The sequence below is a fragment of the Camelina sativa genome, chromosome 19 (genome assembly GCF_030686135.1).
Source record: "Camelina sativa cultivar CO46 ecotype springtype chromosome 19, ASM3068613v1".
Lineage (NCBI taxonomy): Eukaryota > Viridiplantae > Streptophyta > Magnoliopsida > Brassicales > Brassicaceae > Camelina > Camelina sativa.
In genome coordinates this window covers 7,964,853-7,983,413 of record NC_141898.1, presented here as the reverse complement: position 1 = coordinate 7,983,413, position 18,561 = coordinate 7,964,853, and the positions used below count along the sequence as shown (strand labels likewise).

General features: G+C 37.0%; 7 protein-coding genes across 8 annotated transcripts; 4 read left to right on the top strand and 3 right to left on the bottom strand.

The window, feature by feature from the left end:
- Window positions 1-214: 214 nt before the first annotated feature.
- On the bottom strand, window positions 215-2,952 carry LOC104765544 (ubiquitin-conjugating enzyme E2 32). Its single transcript, XM_010489268.3, has 5 exons — window positions 2,445-2,952; window positions 1,924-2,055; window positions 1,734-1,818; window positions 1,387-1,550; window positions 215-936 (listed from the first exon to the last, which is right to left on the bottom strand). The coding sequence occupies exons 1-5, from the start codon at window positions 2,553-2,555 to the stop codon at window positions 499-501; spliced, it is 930 nt and encodes a 309-aa protein (XP_010487570.2). The 5' UTR covers window positions 2,556-2,952; the 3' UTR covers window positions 215-498.
- Window positions 2,953-2,983: 31 nt separating this feature from the next.
- On the top strand, window positions 2,984-4,028 carry LOC104765543 (bifunctional TENA-E protein). The gene is made up of 3 exons (XM_010489267.3): window positions 2,984-3,127; window positions 3,236-3,453; window positions 3,532-4,028. The coding sequence occupies exons 1-3, from the start codon at window positions 2,984-2,986 to the stop codon at window positions 3,845-3,847; spliced, it is 678 nt and encodes a 225-aa protein (XP_010487569.1). The 3' UTR covers window positions 3,848-4,028.
- On the bottom strand, window positions 3,951-5,454 carry LOC104765542 (DNA-directed RNA polymerases II, IV and V subunit 9A). The gene is made up of 4 exons (XM_010489266.2): window positions 5,287-5,454; window positions 4,931-5,006; window positions 4,348-4,506; window positions 3,951-4,211 (listed from the first exon to the last, which is right to left on the bottom strand). Exons 1-4 carry the CDS (start codon window positions 5,313-5,315, stop codon window positions 4,131-4,133), a joined length of 345 nt encoding a protein of 114 aa, XP_010487568.1. The 5' UTR covers window positions 5,316-5,454; the 3' UTR covers window positions 3,951-4,130.
- Window positions 5,455-7,571: 2,117 nt separating this feature from the next.
- Window positions 7,572-8,192, top strand: LOC104765541 (S-protein homolog 2). Its single transcript, XM_010489265.2, has one exon. The coding sequence runs from the start codon at window positions 7,649-7,651 to the stop codon at window positions 8,102-8,104; it is 456 nt and encodes a 151-aa protein (XP_010487567.1). The 5' UTR covers window positions 7,572-7,648; the 3' UTR covers window positions 8,105-8,192.
- A 280-nt stretch (window positions 8,193-8,472) lies between these two features.
- LOC104767566 (S-protein homolog 2) lies at window positions 8,473-9,010 on the top strand. Its single transcript, XM_087500906.1, has one exon. The coding sequence runs from the start codon at window positions 8,479-8,481 to the stop codon at window positions 8,938-8,940; it is 462 nt and encodes a 153-aa protein (XP_087357032.1). The 5' UTR covers window positions 8,473-8,478; the 3' UTR covers window positions 8,941-9,010.
- A 143-nt stretch (window positions 9,011-9,153) lies between these two features.
- LOC104765540 (dihydrolipoyl dehydrogenase 1, chloroplastic) lies at window positions 9,154-13,378 on the top strand. Its single transcript, XM_087500905.1, is given in 16 exon segments — window positions 9,154-9,603; window positions 9,691-9,837; window positions 9,967-10,101; window positions 10,213-10,318; window positions 10,443-10,567; window positions 10,873-10,998; window positions 11,102-11,182; window positions 11,521-11,583; window positions 11,687-11,761; window positions 11,840-11,918; window positions 12,024-12,124; window positions 12,243-12,356; window positions 12,439-12,552; window positions 12,735-12,806; window positions 12,955-12,970; window positions 12,973-13,378. Coding segments are annotated over 16 exon segments (1,716 nt in total). The 5' UTR covers window positions 9,154-9,273; the 3' UTR covers window positions 13,005-13,378.
- Window positions 13,379-13,445: 67 nt separating this feature from the next.
- On the bottom strand, window positions 13,446-18,525 carry LOC104765539 (calmodulin-binding transcription activator 6). 2 transcript variants are annotated; one of them, XM_010489263.3, is made up of 12 exons: window positions 18,133-18,525; window positions 17,432-17,557; window positions 17,216-17,331; window positions 17,029-17,117; window positions 16,863-16,908; window positions 16,541-16,658; window positions 16,279-16,398; window positions 15,865-16,190; window positions 15,058-15,758; window positions 14,424-14,973; window positions 13,910-14,203; window positions 13,446-13,794 (listed from the first exon to the last, which is right to left on the bottom strand). In XM_010489263.3, exons 1-12 carry the CDS (start codon window positions 18,194-18,196, stop codon window positions 13,765-13,767), a joined length of 2,580 nt encoding a protein of 859 aa, XP_010487565.1. In that variant the 5' UTR covers window positions 18,197-18,525; the 3' UTR covers window positions 13,446-13,764. The 2 variants fall into 2 exon arrangements, with proteins under 2 accessions (XP_010487565.1, XP_087357030.1); XM_087500904.1 differs by lacking the exon at window positions 18,133-18,525 and adding an exon at window positions 17,669-17,933.
- Between the last annotated feature and the right edge of the window lie 36 nt (window positions 18,526-18,561).

Here is an 18,561-nt window from a genome sequence, read left to right as displayed (position 1 = left end):
TATTTACATTTCAAAACCTTCGATAACTCTTTTATTTATAACGTTACTACACAGTCAAAGGTCAAAAGTTAAAGCTTTTTTCCAAACAGAAAAGTGAATACTACGGTACACGATGAGATCACTCTGTCAATCACACCACCGTATCCTTCTGTAACTTATAATGTAAAAATACACACAAAAGAGACTGACTACATTAAATAATTCAGATTTCAAATAACAAAAAGCTTGCTGTATTAATAAAAAAAAAGTAGTTGGTGTCCAAATCGAAAAATAGATATTGTTGTCAACTTTGTGACAAGTTAATAATCGAATCTATCAACTAAATTGCAAGACGATTGTTCACACATATTTACCCAATTTTATGCACTTTAATCATATTTATACATTAAACACCAAACGGAACCTTTTCCCAAACGCGGGATTGACTTTTCATGTTTTCATCCATCGATCAACTTCGACACTTTTTACCTTAAGGATCGACGATGTTCATTATAGAGTTCAGGACTGATCTGTAAACCCAGCACCGTAACCACTTGATCGTATGAACTTCTTCAGGAGAAGAACCACGATTGCGATTGTGAGCCCAACCGCCGCCCACGTGAACAGTCTGTCATCGACTGGCTTCTGAGCAGCTCTTCTGGCCACCGTTGTTTGCTCACCACTTACAGAAGCTTTGTCTGCAACTTCAACAGCTGTTAATGCTGCTGCAGCAGGAACCACATGAGCTGCTGCAGTGACTGCTTCAGGTGTCTCTTCTATGATTTGATCATCAACTATGGTATCTGTTGTAGCGATGGATAGCTCCTCCACTACCGTTATGGCTTCCTGTGGCTCAGTTTGGGACTGAGCTACTGAGTCAGTGGACGGTGCTTGGTTACACTCCAGAGGAATGGCTTTTGGAACCACGGTTGCTTTGCAAAGGATGTAGTGATGAATCTGCGGTTATTAAAAGGACATGATCAGTTAAGTTGTTTCTAAAACTGAAGATAAATTATAGGAAGGAAACTTAAGTCATATAAAAATACATGAAGAAAGGTTCACGAGTTTAAACCAAAGGTGATCGCTAACACTATCTTTGTCTAAAAACAATAGTAATCGGTAAAATGGTGCTACTCCTAAGTAGTTTATTGTACGCAGACAATAGCCGCTGTGATTGCAGTAAAAACTAAGCAGATACTCTTTGAGCAAACATTAAAACTTAACCGCTAACGATATGCAAGCTTATTTGACCAACAGCTATGCCTAAGGTTTACAATGGCGAAACAGTATAGCCCATACTCGACAATTTCAACAAACATATAGCCAAATTGATATCATTTCACCAGAATATTAAGCATAAGCACAACACTTAAAAGGGTGTTTCAGTGGGGATTGGAGTAACTATACCTCATCAATAATTTTTTGCCGTTCAGGAGAGCCATACTTGGGTGGTGCCTCACGTGATTTAATGGCTAGTGTACGCCTCTCCTCCTTTGGATAATCTACAGAGCCCAGTGCTCCATTGGGACTTGTGGGCATGAATGCAATGAGAGCCACCAAAGCAGTCCGAACTGCAAAGAAAAAGAAAGCTAAATCATAAGAGCAAAGAGATGATATACAGTTCAACCTGGTGTAAATAACAAGTGTTACGTGGTCTTGTATAAATAAAAAACATAACAGTTAAGATATAAGGTATCTTGTGACATGGTGTTGGTGTAAAGATCAATGAAAATATAAAAAGTCCAAGACTTTACCACTCCATGAAGGTTGCCAATGCTCGGGGTGGTAATTTGAAATGCTCAAGCAAATCTTGGTATTGGTTTCAAAGCGACCATTAGGCTGAAAACAAAAGTAGAGAGAGAATCATTAGATAAAAGACTCTCCCTTTTCCCTTGCAACATGTGTGTGTTTACGAGTAAAAGAAAAGAGTAAAAAGATCCTTACGGTCAATAACATGAATGAAGGAGGTTTGAAAGGGTAATCTGCAGGCAGCTGAATCCTCCCATGATAAATCCCTCCCTCAAATTCTGTGTCACCAGGACCACGGATAGCGAATTGCCATTCAAAGATATTCTCCTGAGGTTAGAACAGATAGAACACAAATACCCAATATAAGATAGAGACTTAGTTGAATTCAGTGAAAATACATAAGGATATCGATCCTCCAAGATCATGATCGCCTAATATCAAACACCATCACTCTACAACACACCATACCTAGATCTATACGAAACAGGAACATCAATCAATTAACGAGGCTTTAAGAAGTTAACTCTAGCTACAAAAAAAAAACAGAAAAATCAGATTTTTCAAATTTGCAATTTCTAATTCCCCCGGTTAACCTAATCTCGAATTAGAAACACAAACGAGACTGAATCAAGAGAGGGGGATCTTCTCTCCTAGAAGGTAAAAAATTCAAAAAGCTCGAACCTGAAGATAAGGTGAGTATAGAAAACGTTGTTTACCTCAAGAGGGAGAGACATAAAATCATCAGAAGGATTAGCTTGCATCTCCTTAACCTCCTGCAAAATCCTTTTCACCGCCGGATTCTTCCGGTTATACCTCTCATCCGCCATCTTATCTCGCCCAACAGATCTTGCCGGAAAAGTGCAAATCCGTCCCGATCCGTCTTTACAGATAAAAATAATAAATTCGGACACAGCTTGGAGGAGGCGAGAGACAAAACAGAAGTATATAGTTAGAAAAAATATTATCCACGTCACACACTCTTTAACTATAGGATAAGTGACGTGACCATTGCTGCCTGCTGAATAGTCATCCCAAGCATCTTAACGGTCCACGTCATCTAGGAATAGGCCAGCGTGTCTTTAATCACCGTTGATTTTAGACGAAACCGTTAACTTATCGTTGTGAACATTAATAGGCCTTGGGCCATTACTTTAAAGCCCATTAAAACGTGCACGTTGACCTTTTGACAAAGATGAATCGATGACTTTAAAAGATTCTTGTAAGAAAAAGTAAATAGGAAGCAAAGCAATTTGCAATGGAGAAGAAACCGGAGAGGAGAGGGGTGATAGACACGTGGATTGATAAGCACCGTTCGATTTACACGGCGGCTACACGTCATGCATTCGTCGTCTCGATCCGCGACGGATCCGTTGATCTCTCGTCCTTCAGAACTTGGCTGGTACTGTTATTATTACTGTATTTAGTAATTTACTACTGATGAAAAACAAAGCAATAATCTCAAAAGACTTTGTTGAATTGAAACGACGTTGTTTTGTGTGTGTTGCAGGGGCAAGATTATCTGTTCGTGAGAGGATTCGTGCCGTTTGTAGCGAGTGTACTGATCAGAGCCGGCAAAGAATCCGGCGAGAGTTCCGATATGGAAGTGGTCCTTGGTGGTATGGCGTCGCTGAACGACGAAATCGAATGGTTTAAAAGAGAAGCATCGAAATGGGATGTTGATTTCTCTACCGTCGTGCCTCAGAAAGCTAATCAAGAATATAACAGGTATTGATTTTTTAGATTGTAACCTGAATTGAAATTGAAAATCAGAGACTAGTTCGAGTTCCTCTTTGTTTATTCAAGGTTTCTGGAAGCTCTGATGAGTAGTGAGGTGAAGTATTCAGTGATGATGACAGCTTTCTGGGCAATTGAAGCAGTGTATCAAGAGAGCTTTGCTCATTGTTTAGAGGACGGGAACAAAACTCCTCTGGAGCTTACTGGTGCTTGTCATCGGTGGGGCAATGACGGGTTTAAACAGTATTGTTCTTCTGTCAAGAACATTGCTGACCGGTGTCTGGAGACTGCCTCTGGTGAAGCTCTGTCCGAAGCTGAAGATGTGCTTGTACGTGTTCTTGAATACGAGGTCGCGTTCTGGGAGATGAGCCGTGGAGGAGAGTAGCTAATGTTTTGGGTTCAGATTTTTTTTCTCGTTTGCTTTTTAGTTCTAAAGAGAAACAAGTTTCAATCTTTTATGTTTGGTGTGACACAAGTTGGGATTATGATTTCATAACACGACTAAATAGCTCATAATACGGATCTGTCTCTGACAGGGGGGCAGAAGGTTGTTCCACATCTTACAATTACTGGTTCCCAGTACCTACTTTAGCATCAATATCCTAAACTCTTTACCAACTCATCAGAACATAGATGGATGATTGAACAATAGAAACTAGACAAGCTATCTACTCTCTCCAGCGATGACCACAATTTGGGTTGCAGCAGACAAAGAACAATGTCATTCCTTCTTCACCTCTAGCCGTAGCCTGCACATTCAATGATAGATACGTTAAATCCTCTGGCGGTTTACAAAATTGGGAATATGTATTGGGGAACACAATGAAGATGTAGTAACATGACCCATCGTTATAGAAGTAAGATGGAGCATAAAGATAATTATACCTGGAAGAAGACGGCCTCACTATGCTGACATTTGGCACAACGCACAGCCTTGGTTCTGGGAAGAGTAGGGTCAGAAGCCACATCTGTTAGGATCTGAGTTCGTTCACTTACAGAGTGATGAACCTCGTTTCTGTACACACAGCTATTATCAGCTACTTCCTGCAAATCAATGCCCCCAAAAAGTATAAATTCTGATGATGAGGACATTTACATGATCCAATCTATTAATTCTGTAACAACAGGATGGCAAATGCAGCTTACTTAAATAAATGTTCAATAACTACACGCAGTTTGTGTAATCAATATGCTAATCCTTTCCACAAGCTAAGGAGTCGTCCCTTCAAAGTATTCATACAGAACACAATACTAGAAAGCTAAAACCATAAGAACGAACTTGCTTGATAAGCCTTAATTGAAGGAGTAAGATAAGTAGAGAGGTTGGTGAAACTAAGGAATCCCAAATCACTAAAGTCTCTTAATTGTGCAACAAGTCCCACTCACACATTATGTGCACTTCATTGAATGCTAAAAAACCCTAATTTTACCACACACACACATAATGAACCAAAAGCTTTATATAGACCTGGTGATCACAATTACGGCAAGCGTTGAGGAGGATCTTCTGCTCCTTGTCCTCCTTAGGATACAGAATGTTATTACTGAACCAAAAACAGAAAACAACAACACAATCAAAACTCAAGGACGACCCATAAACAAAATTCGAAAAAGGTTAGAGCTTTAAGGCGAAATCGACACATTATCCCAGGTGAAATCAACAACCATGGATGGTTCGATAGAGGATGCAAAACATCAATAACAAAAAAAAAAAAAAAAACGAACACTTCAATAAAATTTATGCACAAACAAAAACAACCTAAGTAAGGTACGGTGCAATTCCAAAAAAAACTAGATGAGAGCCGAGTGCTTTTTCTTTTTTACCATTCGCGGCAAAACTTCATAGTACTCATCTTCGCTGAATCAGTTGAGAAAAATTTAGGTCGAGAAAAAATCAAAAGATGAGATCGTCGTTCTCGTATTACAGAGTACTATAGTAGTTATCTTCCGACGGGACGGTAGTTTTCAACTTAAGCTTATTGGGCCTGACTTATTAGGCTTTATTGCTATGAGAAATATATTTAAACAGAAAGATTTTACTTTTGACTATATATTTTTCATGTATTATAAAAGATAACTATGTTATTACCATCATAACATTTTATTATTAAATTTGATTTGACCGCATACTAATATACATAGTTACATATACTAGAATTTCACGGGCGGAGGGTTAATTTGTTTTTCAAAAAAGCAAAATATAATTTGTTTAGTGGATTAATTTGTGTAACTAATGTTTTATATTTTTAAAATGTACAATATTTTATATCTATATACTGTATTATGTAGTGTACAATTACCACTCTCTTCATTTTTTTTTACTTGTCATTCTAGGTATAGTCTTTTATTCATTTTATTTGTGTTTGTGGTTTCTAATGTCCTTTTTAATAGAAAATTATCTCTTACTAATTAAATAATTTAGAAGTTTAGTAGTCAAACTATGTGATATACCGTGCTACAGCATGGGATGACACATATTGTAATTAATTTATATATATTTCGAATGCATAAAATATTTTAGTTTATGTGTTTTTTATAATTTCGAAATTTTAAATAGTGTTGAGTAGTATATTTGGTTTATTTACATGGTCAATGTTAAAACATATTTAGATAAGTATGTTGTTTAGACATTGTTAATCCTTTGCACGGTAACATATATACACTGATCATTTTGCAATTTTTAAGCGATAATAATATGCTTATAGGTGTTAAATCCAAATATCATATTTTAATTTGATTTTAGTTTGGACTATTGCACGTATGTAACCTACACGTAACTATTTTAGAATGGCAAATATATCTCGTCTTATCATGTCATGTACTGTTTCATCTCGTCCCTATCTGTAAAAGTTTATATATCCCATAATTGTTCTCTTTTAAATAATTAACTATTAGATAAATTTTTTTGTCCAAAATTTTAGGGTAAGAACATAACTAAATTTTGTGCTTTTCTCACATTTTTTGACATATAATTTATTTCCTTCTATAATAGAAGATTTGTTCATATTAAATAAATTAAAAATCTACTTATTAATATTCAATTTTATATAATATATAGTAATACAATATATTCAACCAATTGTAATTATTGAATTTTAAAGTTTTAAATACTTATTTTAGGGTGATTACTATTTAGAAATACAAATATAAATTGAAATTTCTTTGCTTCTTTTTTTGTTTTTTAAAAATGAATTCTTTATAATTTTTCTTAAACAACAAATGTAATCCATGAAATAGTTTATTTTCATAAATATATATTATTTTTATTTATGATTACAAAATATATTAGTTACATACTTACATAAGATATATTTAAAGATATTTCTTGCATATCTTGTGTTTTAAAAAGTATTTACAAATAAGTTGATTTTAGATATATTTTATATATCCATTATAATAAATTTGAAATGATTTTTATTAATTTCACATATCTTATATATTATATAGTATAGATAAGGATATAAAAAACTGTTTGCCAAAAAATAATATAAAAAACTATTTATATATTTTCTTAATATATGTAAAATAACCTGAAATAACAACTTAAAAAACTAGAGGGAGTATGTTTTAGTTGTACTGTTTTATAATATAGGAATGATATCATAAACTTCATTAAATATATATTTAGTGAAGAAGGGTTGAAATTTGACCAACTTTGGAAAGACTGCAAGAACGCCTACATTTAGATGGCTTGAATCAATGGTTCTCTTAACTCGATTCTTATACATCACATAAATGAAAAAATGTTAGTAGCAATCATAGTGCTCACTTTTTCACGCAAAAAGAAATCCAATTAAGCAACTCATTAGAGAGAAAATCACTGTAATCTGTTTTTTCTTGGAATATGCAGATATGCTAGGAATTTGATTATCTTTTAGCATTTAAATTTGTTTCTTTAATTTGATTTTTAACATATATTGTAGGAGGAAAGTATCCTGAAATCAATGTGTTGAGATGGAAAATCTCGGCTGTGATCTTACTCCAAGGTAAATAAAGAAAAATCTGATTAAGAGAAATCTTGTTTTAATATAAATTAAATTAATTGTAAATTTAATATTTGATGTCAATGACAAACTCCAAGATCTTTTCCCCAAATGTACTTGGAAATTGTATATATAAGTGAATATTGAGTGAAAGAGTAGTCATCCATATACAATACTTTTTCATATTACAAGAAAAAAAAAAAATGGGTTCTCTTCTAGAACTTGCGGCTCTCTTAATAATCACGACTATGTGTGTTAATGTAGTATTGATATGTGGCGCTCAAAATGCGAGGAGGGTTCCTACAACCGGTTTCGACAACCCAAGGACAACAGTGTTTATACATAATGATCTTGGTTGTCCTTCGCTGTTGTGGCATCATTGTAAATCAAAAAACGATGATTTTGGAGTCTCGACTATTCCACCAAATGGAACGTGGTCGTTTGATTTCAAACCCAGTATTTTTGGGGGCACTTTGTTTTTTTGCAGTTTTGGATGGGAACATGAGATGCATTACTTCGATATCTACAAACAGAGCAGAGACAGAGAATTCGCCAAGTTTGGATGTACGAATTGCCATTGGAAGATCCAGAAAAATGGACCTTGCAAATTAAACAAAGACACTAATATGTATGATGTTTGTCATCCTTGGAATTCTTAGTTGTTTTGATAACATTTTAACAATGTCGTCTACTTGTATTTCTCTAATAAACAATATAATCAATAAAAGTATTTCGTTTTTTTTTTTTAATGAAAACACTGTTATTTTTATTTTATTTTTACGAACACAAAGCCGTGATGAGGTTTCCTTTAATATAACATCATATATTTCATATATTGAGAAACAAATCATAATCGATATCAGAAATGGCTCTAATGTATATCCAAGTATTATTAACCATGATGAGGTTTCCTTTTATACATAAGTTTTATTTTGACTCATATTATCCAAAACACTAAATTGCATTAATTATATTTTTAAAAAAAGTCAACAAAAAAAAGCTTACTACGGAGATATATAATTCATAAAACAAAATGGGATCTCTAAAAGAAGTTGTAGCCTTCATAATCATTATGTGTGCAACAAGTGTAACAACAATGACCCTCGCTCAAAACGCCATGGCTCCGGCTCCGGCTCCACCAAGTGCTGACAACCCAAATACAACAGTGGTGTTACATAACGGAGGTTCAGTGCCAATGGTGTTCCATTGTATGTCATTAGAGGTTGATTTTAAAACTCGGATAATGATGCCAGGTGGAACGTGGTCGTTCGAGTTCTTACCAAGTGTCTCTGGAGATACAAAGTACGCTTGCAGTTTTGCCTGGAGACTCGAGTACCATTTATTCCGTATCTACTGGCAAAGCAGAGACCAAGTATCTGGACCTCATGGTTGCAAAAGATGCGAATGGAAGTTACGCCCAGAAGGACCTTGCCAAATCAACGAAAAGACTGGAAAAATTGATCATTGTCCTCCTTGGGATTCTCAATTGTTTTGAAACAATTACTAAAACATTTGCTATGTCTAACAACAATAAATTAATAAAGCAAAACTATTTACTGTGGTCATTTGACTCGGTTAAAATGTCTTAAAAGTTAAAATCAGGTTTGAAAAAAGTGAAAAACAAATGAAAGCAAAGTTGTAAACGCCACGTGTACAAAAAGTGGTTAAACAAACAAAACAAACGAAGGCGCTTTGAAATCTCCGCCTCCGTTGTTGGCTAATTTACACTCACTGTGTCTCCGCCGGGTTTAATTTGTCATCTGCTGCGTCTTCCTCTGTTAGATCTCTCTCTCTCTCTCTCTCTCTCTCTCTCTCTGTGTCTCTTACAATGCAATCAGCTATGACGCTTTCGTTCTCCCAGACGTCGTCGTTTACAAGACCCAACCACGTGCTGGGATCAACTGCTTCCGTTTTCTCTACGCCCAAGAATCTCCGTTTCTGCGGACTCCGGCGTGAAGCGTTTGGTTTCTCTCCGTCGAATCAGTTGTCTTTTCGCAGTAACCAAATACGAACTCAGAGTAGTGGACTTCAAGTCTCCGCTTCTGCTTCGAGTAATGGTAATGGTAACGGTGCTCCTCCCAAATCTTTCGATTACGATTTGATCATCATCGGAGCTGGAGTTGGTGGCCACGGAGCTGCTTTGCACGCTGTTGAAAAGGTTTGAAATTTCCTTATTACCAAAACAACTAAAAAGGCTAATACTTTTAACTGAAGCATATCTTTATGGAAACATTGGATTTATTAGGGACTTAAAACTGCCATCATTGAAGGAGATGTTGTTGGAGGGACTTGTGTTAACAGAGGATGTGTGCCTTCTAAAGCTCTTCTTGCTGTTAGTGGTAGAATGCGTGAACTTCAGAACGAACATCACATGAAGTCCTTTGGTCTCCAGGTAAATCATCAACTCTCATGTTCTCTGATTTATAAAGTTGCTAGCTTTGTCTTTGGTGTGAAGTGGTTGTAGATGGTTCAAGTATGATTGCTAATGAGCTATTGTATTTGGTTTAACCTTTGGAAACAGGTTTCAGCTGCTGGGTATGATCGTCAGGGTGTTGCTGACCATGCTAATAACCTGGCTACCAAAATTCGAAACAATCTTACCAATTCTATGAAGGCACTTGGTGTTGATATATTGACAGGATTTGGCAGTGTTCTGGTCAGTACGTGTTTTTTCGTTCACGTTGACTTACTAGACAGGATTAGGAACATGATACAATTTTGTTGAACGATGATCCTAACTCTTTAAGTTTTGTATTGCTATCTGCAGGGACCACAAAAGGTTAAATATGGGAAGGACAATATTATCACTGCAAAGAATATAATAATTGCCACTGGATCTGTGCCGTTTGTTCCTAAAGGAATTGAAGTTGATGGTAAGTTTCTTGTTTTGAACGTAGACTTGTTAAAGAAGAAGCCTGCAATCATTCATTCTCTATTCTTTTGGTGCAAAAAGCAAGCAGACTTAATTCCTTGAATGTTTATATTTTGGTGCTGCAGGAAAGACTGTAATCACCAGTGACCATGCCTTGAAATTGGAGTCTGTCCCTGATTGGATTGCAATTGTAGGAAGTGGTTATATTGGTCTTGAGTTCAGTGATGTTTACACAGCACTTGGAAGTGAGGTAGCATGATGTTTCTGTACTAATGATATTACTTTAGTATGAGTTTGTGATGTTATGTCCTTGCAGTTGAGATTGTAATAACTGCAACTTAGCAATGTTCTCCATTTTTCTAGTATTTGTTAGGTTTCGTTCTGTATTGAGCTTGTTGTTGTAAAATAGTAGTGTAGTAAACTAGGTTTTAAGGTACCAAATCTATTGGTTTCTTGATCTATATTGAATATGTGCCGTTTCCATGTAATGTTTCATTAGTGTTTGTTTGCTCGACCTTTATAATTAGTAATCGAACACGGGAACCTTTTGTGCAGGTAACTTTTATTGAAGCACTGGATCAGCTAATGCCTGGATTTGATCCTGAGATTAGTAAGCTAGCTCAGAGGGTTTTGATTAATCCAAGAAAGATTGACTATCATACTGGAGTCTTTGCGAGCAAAGTGAGCTTGTTAAAATCAAGCATTGCAAATACTGCTTTTCTTTCTCTATACAGTGTGTCCATGTTGTATTCCTCTTTTAAACTTAAATTTAAATCTTATGCAGATTACCCCAGCAAAGGATGGGAAACCAGTTTTGATTGAGCTTACTGATGCCAAAACAAAGGAACCTAAGGATACTTTGGAGGTAACAATCAGAGCTCTCTATCTTTTATATGACAAAGAGAATATTTAAAATTTACCTAGTATTCAATATTCATGCCTGAATTGGAAAGATATGTGCCGTTGGTGGTGGGTCCTTAGAAGTCGTTTTGTGCCACATCTTTTGCTTTTCGCTGCATTAACAACATTGTTACTCTTCCCTCGGAAACATAAGTATACACATTATGACATAAGTGGATTAGTAAAGCTTCTCATTTTCTGAATACATTGTGAATGAGAAGCTACTGTTATGTCTTTTGGTTTCATTTCCTTTTACTATGTAATTTTCTGCGCTGAAAGTGTGAGTTTGTTGTCCTTCTCCAGGTAGATGCTGCTCTTATTGCTACTGGAAGAGCTCCATTCACCAATGGACTTGGCTTGGAAAATGTATGATTTGACACTAAATCCCACCAACTAGTATTGTCATTTTGGTTACCAGCCAATATTTGTTCGTCAGAAAATTAAATTTGAAGCTGTCATCTCAATGCAGGTCAATGTTGTGACGCAGAGAGGCTTCATACCAGTTGATGAGCGAATGCGTGTGATCGATGGAAATGGGACTCTGGTCTGTTTTATTTGCATATACATACCGTTCTATTATCAGCAGTTCTTTTATATGCTAAAATTCATTTTTACTTGATAGGTTCCCAACTTGTACTGCATTGGTGATGCCAATGGTAAATTGATGCTTGCACATGCAGCCAGTGCCCAAGGAATATCTGGTAAATGGCTTATCAGTAGGCAGTCTACTAATAATGCAGTGAATATTTTCCCTTTTTTCTTCGTGGGACCTGTATTAAAACTCTAACCTCTTACTCTTTGGCTAGTGGTCGAGCAAGTCAGCGGTAGAGATCATGTGCTTAATCATCTAAGCATCCCAGCTGCTTGCTTTACTCATCCTGAAATCAGCATGGTGGGATTGACAGAGGTAATATTCTATATCCTAGTGCTTTTTGTACTGAAGAGGGTAAAAAAGAAGAATGTTATGAGCAAGATATGCTTACTGTAACTCCTTAGGTTTTAACATTATTCCCTTGATTTCTCAGCCTCAAGCGAAAGAAAAAGGTGAGAAGGAAGGATTTAAAGTTAGTGTTGCCAAGACAAGTTTCAAGGCTAACACAAAGGCCTTAGCTGAAAATGAAGGAGAAGGAATAGCAAAGGTGGGATCGAACCAAAATTTGTTGGTTATTTGTGGTTTATAAAAGAAAAAAAAAAAGAGATCTTATTGCTTGTTTTATGCAGATGATATACCGACCTGACAATGGTGAAATCCTAGGAGTTCATATATTTGGACTGCATGCAGCTGACCTAATCCATGAAGCTTCCAATGCGATTGCTCTAGGAACACGCATTCAGGTAGGATTTTGATACTCTGGCTGCTTATTTCCCTGATTACTATTGGATTGAGCTTTTAGCTTTTCAAATTGATGCCCCCCCCGACAAGGAAACCGAGCCATATACATGGTAGCTGTTAAAAATACTTAAATTCTTGATTATATCTATTTCTTGATCCTGCATGGTTACTGGTATCTCTGCAGGACATAAAATTGGCAGTTCATGCACATCCAACACTGTCTGAAGTCCTCGACGAACTGTTCAAAGCAGCGAAGGTAAAGCAAAACAGTCTACACGCTTTCTACAAAGCACACAGTCATGCCTTTGACTAGAGATCCCCTTTGTTGTTAACTGCAATCAATAGATTCAAATCGTCTATTAAAAAGCCAAAGAATCTTACGTTTTTAAGTTCAATTTTTTTAGGTTGAAGGTCATGCTTCGACAGGACAGTAAGTGATAAAGTGGCTGTATAATTAAACAAAAAAAACCAAAAAGTCATTGGGGTGGAGAAACATCTTGAAGCAAGAAAATTTGTGGTTGTACTTTAGGGAGATGCAAAGATAAAGCTAAACACGAAACAGGAGGATCCAAGAAGAGGAAGAGATGATGAGAGACAACCTTCAGTAAGTGAAGACTTACAAGATATATCTAGAAGGCCTTCTTCTTTCTTTGAGAATATTTATGTTGGAGTCTTGTCTCTGCTTTCACGTGTATTTGTTTGATTGTTTCATGGTTTCCATTAGTAGAGTCTGCGATTGTGAATTTATTTTTTGTATTGTTGTTTGAAGTGAGAAATCACTTTTGGAAGATTCAACTCTTTTTACTAGTAAAATCACTTTTCTGGCCATTAATTTCATCAGATTCAGTCATTCAGACGTCAGGTGGCAGAGAAACCTAGTTTAAGACTCCAAATATACATAAGATTTTCTCTGGTCACTTGCAGTTTCATTTTACAAAACAGAAGTGTAGATTACACCAGAGTCCTAGAAAAACCCCAAAAAAAAAAAACTATATCTAATTGTTAATTCTGTCTGTCTCCTTTTTCATACATCAATCAACAACAAAGGTTGGTGCTCTCCGTTGTGAGAATACTTTTGTAGTTTATTTATAAACCAATTTCAGAAAAGGTCGAGTACCCTCTTCCATTCACATAATTTACAGATCAATACAATCCAATAATCCATGTGCAACACCAACCTCTTTTTGACTCACCTCTCCATAGTCATTTCAATATCAAATGTCTTCCAAGCAATCATACTCCAACTGCATCACATCATCAACAAGATTCGTTACTTATGTATTAATACATTTCTCCGTTTTATGTTTTTTTCCCCTAAAATGAGCTTCAAAAATGTAAGAAACAAAAAATAGATTTCACCTGAGTTTCTTCATGCGTGAGTTTCATCCTCCTGTAATCCTGTTGAGCCTTCTTAGACCTGAACATGGCTTGGACTCGCACTACAGATCTCTCCAGCCTCTCCTCTGCTTGCCTCTGACTCGTCTTGTAGAAATCTTCCTCTGTCTCACCTGCAGAATCCTCCGTTGCTGCAACCTGGAGTCCTCGAAACCCTTTTCTCTTTTGTCTCCACCTCAAAACTGCCTTCTCCAACACTCCTACCGACCATACGATCTTCTTGTACTGCCTCCGTGCTTGTAATCCCCTGAAAGCAGCCTGCAAAAGAAGGGGAAAGACACTTATATGTGTTGCAAAATTCAGACAAACGCTATGATATAGGTGTGGACTTTCACTGTCTTATAGATTGCGGAATTCAGGAAAAGGTGATGATTATGAACAGCCAAGTTCAGAGTAAACTTATAATCCTGGTTGCTGAATCTTGTGTGGTTCTCTTAGTTTTTGTACAAAGGAGTAAGAGTAACTGTTCACTTCATACCTGGATCCTAATTGCTTGACGCCGCATATTCAGATACTCTCTTCTCATTTTCCAAGTTTGGAACCTGCACTGAATCATGTAAGCGGCTTCTATCTTCCTACGCGTATCATATTTCCGGAACGCATTCTGAATCTTCATAGCTGCAATTATGCTCTTAGCCTCTTCTTCTTTGTTAGCAAACTGAATCACGCTTGACCGTGCCGCCTTCAGCGCCTTTTCCCTAAACGCACCCTGAATCCGAGCCGCTGCTTCTGCAGCTGTTCTGTATGCTGCCAGAGCGTCCTTGAGACTCTGCTCATCTTCCGGGAGAGTGCCTTGGTTCATCATCTCCGCCTTGCAAGCCTCCAGATTGCCACTGATGTTTCCAGCAATTTTCATGTCTCTAAACTGAGCAACCAAACATTTCTCAGCAAGATATGCAGCTAAACCGTCATATCCATTTTGCTGTGCCAAATCAGACGCCATGCATCCGTCAAGATTGTTTTTTGTCGGGTCTGTCACCAGATTTGGTCTTGCCCCAGCAGAGAGAAGAGCAGCCACCATTTTCTCCCTTCAAAACCCAAGAAAAAAGTGTATACAGAAATAAGTAGCTTACAACAAAGTACATATAACTTGTGAAAGAGATCATTTTTACCTTCCGTAGTATGCTGCCCAATGAAGAGCAGTCCACCCTTGTTTATCACGGAAATTCAACGACAAACCTGATAACGAGAACAGCTGGATCGACCAAGTGTATCCAAGAATGGCACAGAGGTGGATCACACCGAGGCCTTTGGAGTCATAATCCAGTGTGTTGCGACCTTCCAGCACTTTCTCCATAAGCCATTCCTTAAGCCTGTTCTTCAGTGTAAGCTCGAAGAGATGATCTTTCGCTTGATCAAACGACACCTTATTCCCCTGGATTGACTTGAGTAGATAAGCCCAACTGTTTAAGAGATGGGATGTTTTGCTAGCGAGTTTTTTGGCATCTCGCAGGTTAGTAGATGAGATTTTGCTGGAGAGAACGTTGAGTTTGTTGGAAGAGGTAAACAGAAGATGAGAAAGTCTGACTTGGAACTCAAATTCTTCCCATTTGGATTCTTGATTGTCTTCAGGGATGGTCTTATCAAGAACTGGGACTGAACGGTGTTCGAACCTGAAACATTGGGTGATTGGTTTGTTTCCGTCTACACTAAAATAGAGGTTTACCATCCCAGGCGAGTGTGGAGGTATGATGCAACGGTAGACTCCCGCCTGGATATATTCCGCAGGGACACACGAGTCACCACAAATGCAGAACAGGTTTGATCTTTCGAGATGTTGATAACTGTTGTGCAAGAACCCAGTTACAAGAATCTGCAGAATCAGTATGTAAGAAAGTTATGCTCTCCATTTCACAATCCCTATTCATTAATTTACTCATATGATAGCACATACTATCTCTAGGTTGAGATCTTATAACCTTTGTTTTCTCTGTAGAATAGGCCCAAGCAGGTGAAACATCAGTTACGTTAAACACTTGCTCAGGTATGTTGGAGTGCGGATGAAGTAAAGCTTGAGGAGCTAACGGATCCTGCTCATGCGTAACCATGGGGCCAAAGGAAGGATCCTCCAGCAAGTCATTAGATTCGCCGATAAATGAATTCATCCACCTTCCAAAACTCTCTCGACTCTGTGGACCATTGTTAAGCAAAGCATCAAGAGATTCATCAGCCACTGTCACATTCCCAGGCTCTGCAGAGCCGTTTGCAGCATTCTGGAGTGGTTCTGTGAAGTATGACAGATCATCTGATCACAGAAAAAAATATATCTTCATCATTATCCCATTGTTCTTTTAACTGCACAAACTGACATACTCAAATCCTCTGTAACTTACCTACGGTTGGGGCAGACTGGTTGTTAAGATCGGTTGGTATCAGGAGCTCATCCCAATCAAGCGTATTGATATCATGAAGGCTAATATCATGATTTCTAACAACTGGACTGTTGTTACTTGCTGTGAGCCGCCAAAAGAAAAAAGAGTGATAAGTGTCCAAATGAAGAAATCCGAGAAAGCATTCAAAGTTTCCAAGCATCAAATCCCAATACTACCTAGAAAAACTGTGAAAAACCGAGATCACTTGAAAATTGTTTCTCACCTAGATAACGTGAGTTCTCAATGCTAAAATCAATATTTTCAGGTGCCACGGGATTTGGGAATGTCTGATCAGAGACAGAGATAGGACTAGGGTTTGACTCCCCCGATGATGTAGCTGCCTGAACATATCAGTTCAACCAATCAAAATATCAAAGAGGAGTGCGAATAAAGCCTACCAACCAGAGACAGTGACTATTCAATAGAGAAAGAGAGAATCCAAACATGGATAGCAAAGAAATACATCACACTGACTGATCCAACAATCACTTTGTAACATAAGAAACACAAGTGAGAGTTGAGAACAGGTGGAAAAGAAAACAAACCTCCTGTGTATCACGGTAATGTACAAGGACGATATTCTCTCGAGCCCTGCCATAAAAAAGAAGAGATGATTTACTTTCATCACCTTCTGAAGAGAAGGGCCTCTAATCAAGTAGTTTCTAAAAGGACATATAGCAGACAAGTCAGTGATCTTTGCTTACTACATACTTATCCAGTAACCAGTAACACCTCCGAACAAAAGTAGTTTTATCTTCACCATGGGCATAGTATACGTGAATCCTTTCCTCGTTACCAACCTAGCATCATTCAAAGGACATTAATTAGCTGGGGAAAAAAAATCATGATATGAGCTTTTCAGAAGATATAAGCTACAGAAAAAGAAAAAAAAAGTCACTTTGAGGTGTTCGTGAGCCTCTTTAACTGTCCTTCCGTCTTTCTTCTTTTTCCAGTTATGACCATCCTTTCTGAAGTTCCTCAACATCTTACGGTCGAACAATATAATTCTGCCACCTACAAAATAATGAAACATAACATTAGTGTATAGAAACTTGAACAAACATCCTATAACATATTGAGTGGTCATATTTTGGGTATAGAAGAGAATGATTACTATTGGGTAAGTTCACCGGCTTGACATTGATGGTGAAGTATTTAGGGTTAGAGAGGATAGCATGGATCTCGTTTGGCCGGAGCCACCTGCTTTTTGCTTCCTCCCATGTTGTCTGGACATCAAGATCTGCAAAACACACAACCAGCACATATGTCAACGTACATCAAAACTTAAACTACAAATTCAATATATCAATCATCACAAATATAAAATATGTTTCTAAGGTTCTGTGCTTACAAAATATGTAAACTTGTTCAGGCATAACACACAATTTCATCACCTCCTTCTAAAAACCTCTGAATTATCCAAATTCAAATTCGACAGATGCCAAAAAGATTGCACACTATAAACTTATGAACCATACACGAAATCCACATATAATAACTTAAGGAACCTCAATTTTTCACAGTAACTGACTACAAACTCAACTTCAATGGCTGCAAAAGGAACAAAAACGGCCACGTCACCTATACAAATGTATACACAAAGTGTAATAAACTCCAAAACCCAATAATAAAAGAGTAGTACTATTTTATAAAAATTACATTTTTTTTTTATATAATATAACAAAGCCCTCAACTACCACAGCTTTGGTAAACAACAAGACTCACTGGAATAAACCAAAGAAAGAACCAGCGAATCAAAAAAAAAACAAAACATATAATAAAATAAAACCAAAGAGATGGGTCTTAGTCTTATACCTCGTAAAGTATGGAATCCATGAATCTCCGAGCCGATAAGCCTGCCGGAACCGTCGCCGTCCATCTTGATGATTCACACTCGAATTCGAAGCTCTTTGACCCAAAAACAATCCGACGAAGAAGAACCAACCCCCTTAAAGAAACTGAGCAACGAAGTCAACAAGTAGAAGAGTATGTTTATCTGGTCATACAGATTTGGTCGTCGTGAGATTGAGAAGAATACGAGAGAGCCCTTCCGATGGTGTCTATGTAATGATGAGAGATGAATCGAAATATTAAAAAAAAAAATTGGAATGTTCCGTTAATTTTTTTAGGGATCTCTTTCTTTATTGAGTTCTCTCTTATTTTTTGTTCTTTTTTACTAAAGTTGAATTTTCAACGAAATATTTTTATGAAATTTGCAAGTTTGATCCCCTACCTACTTTTATT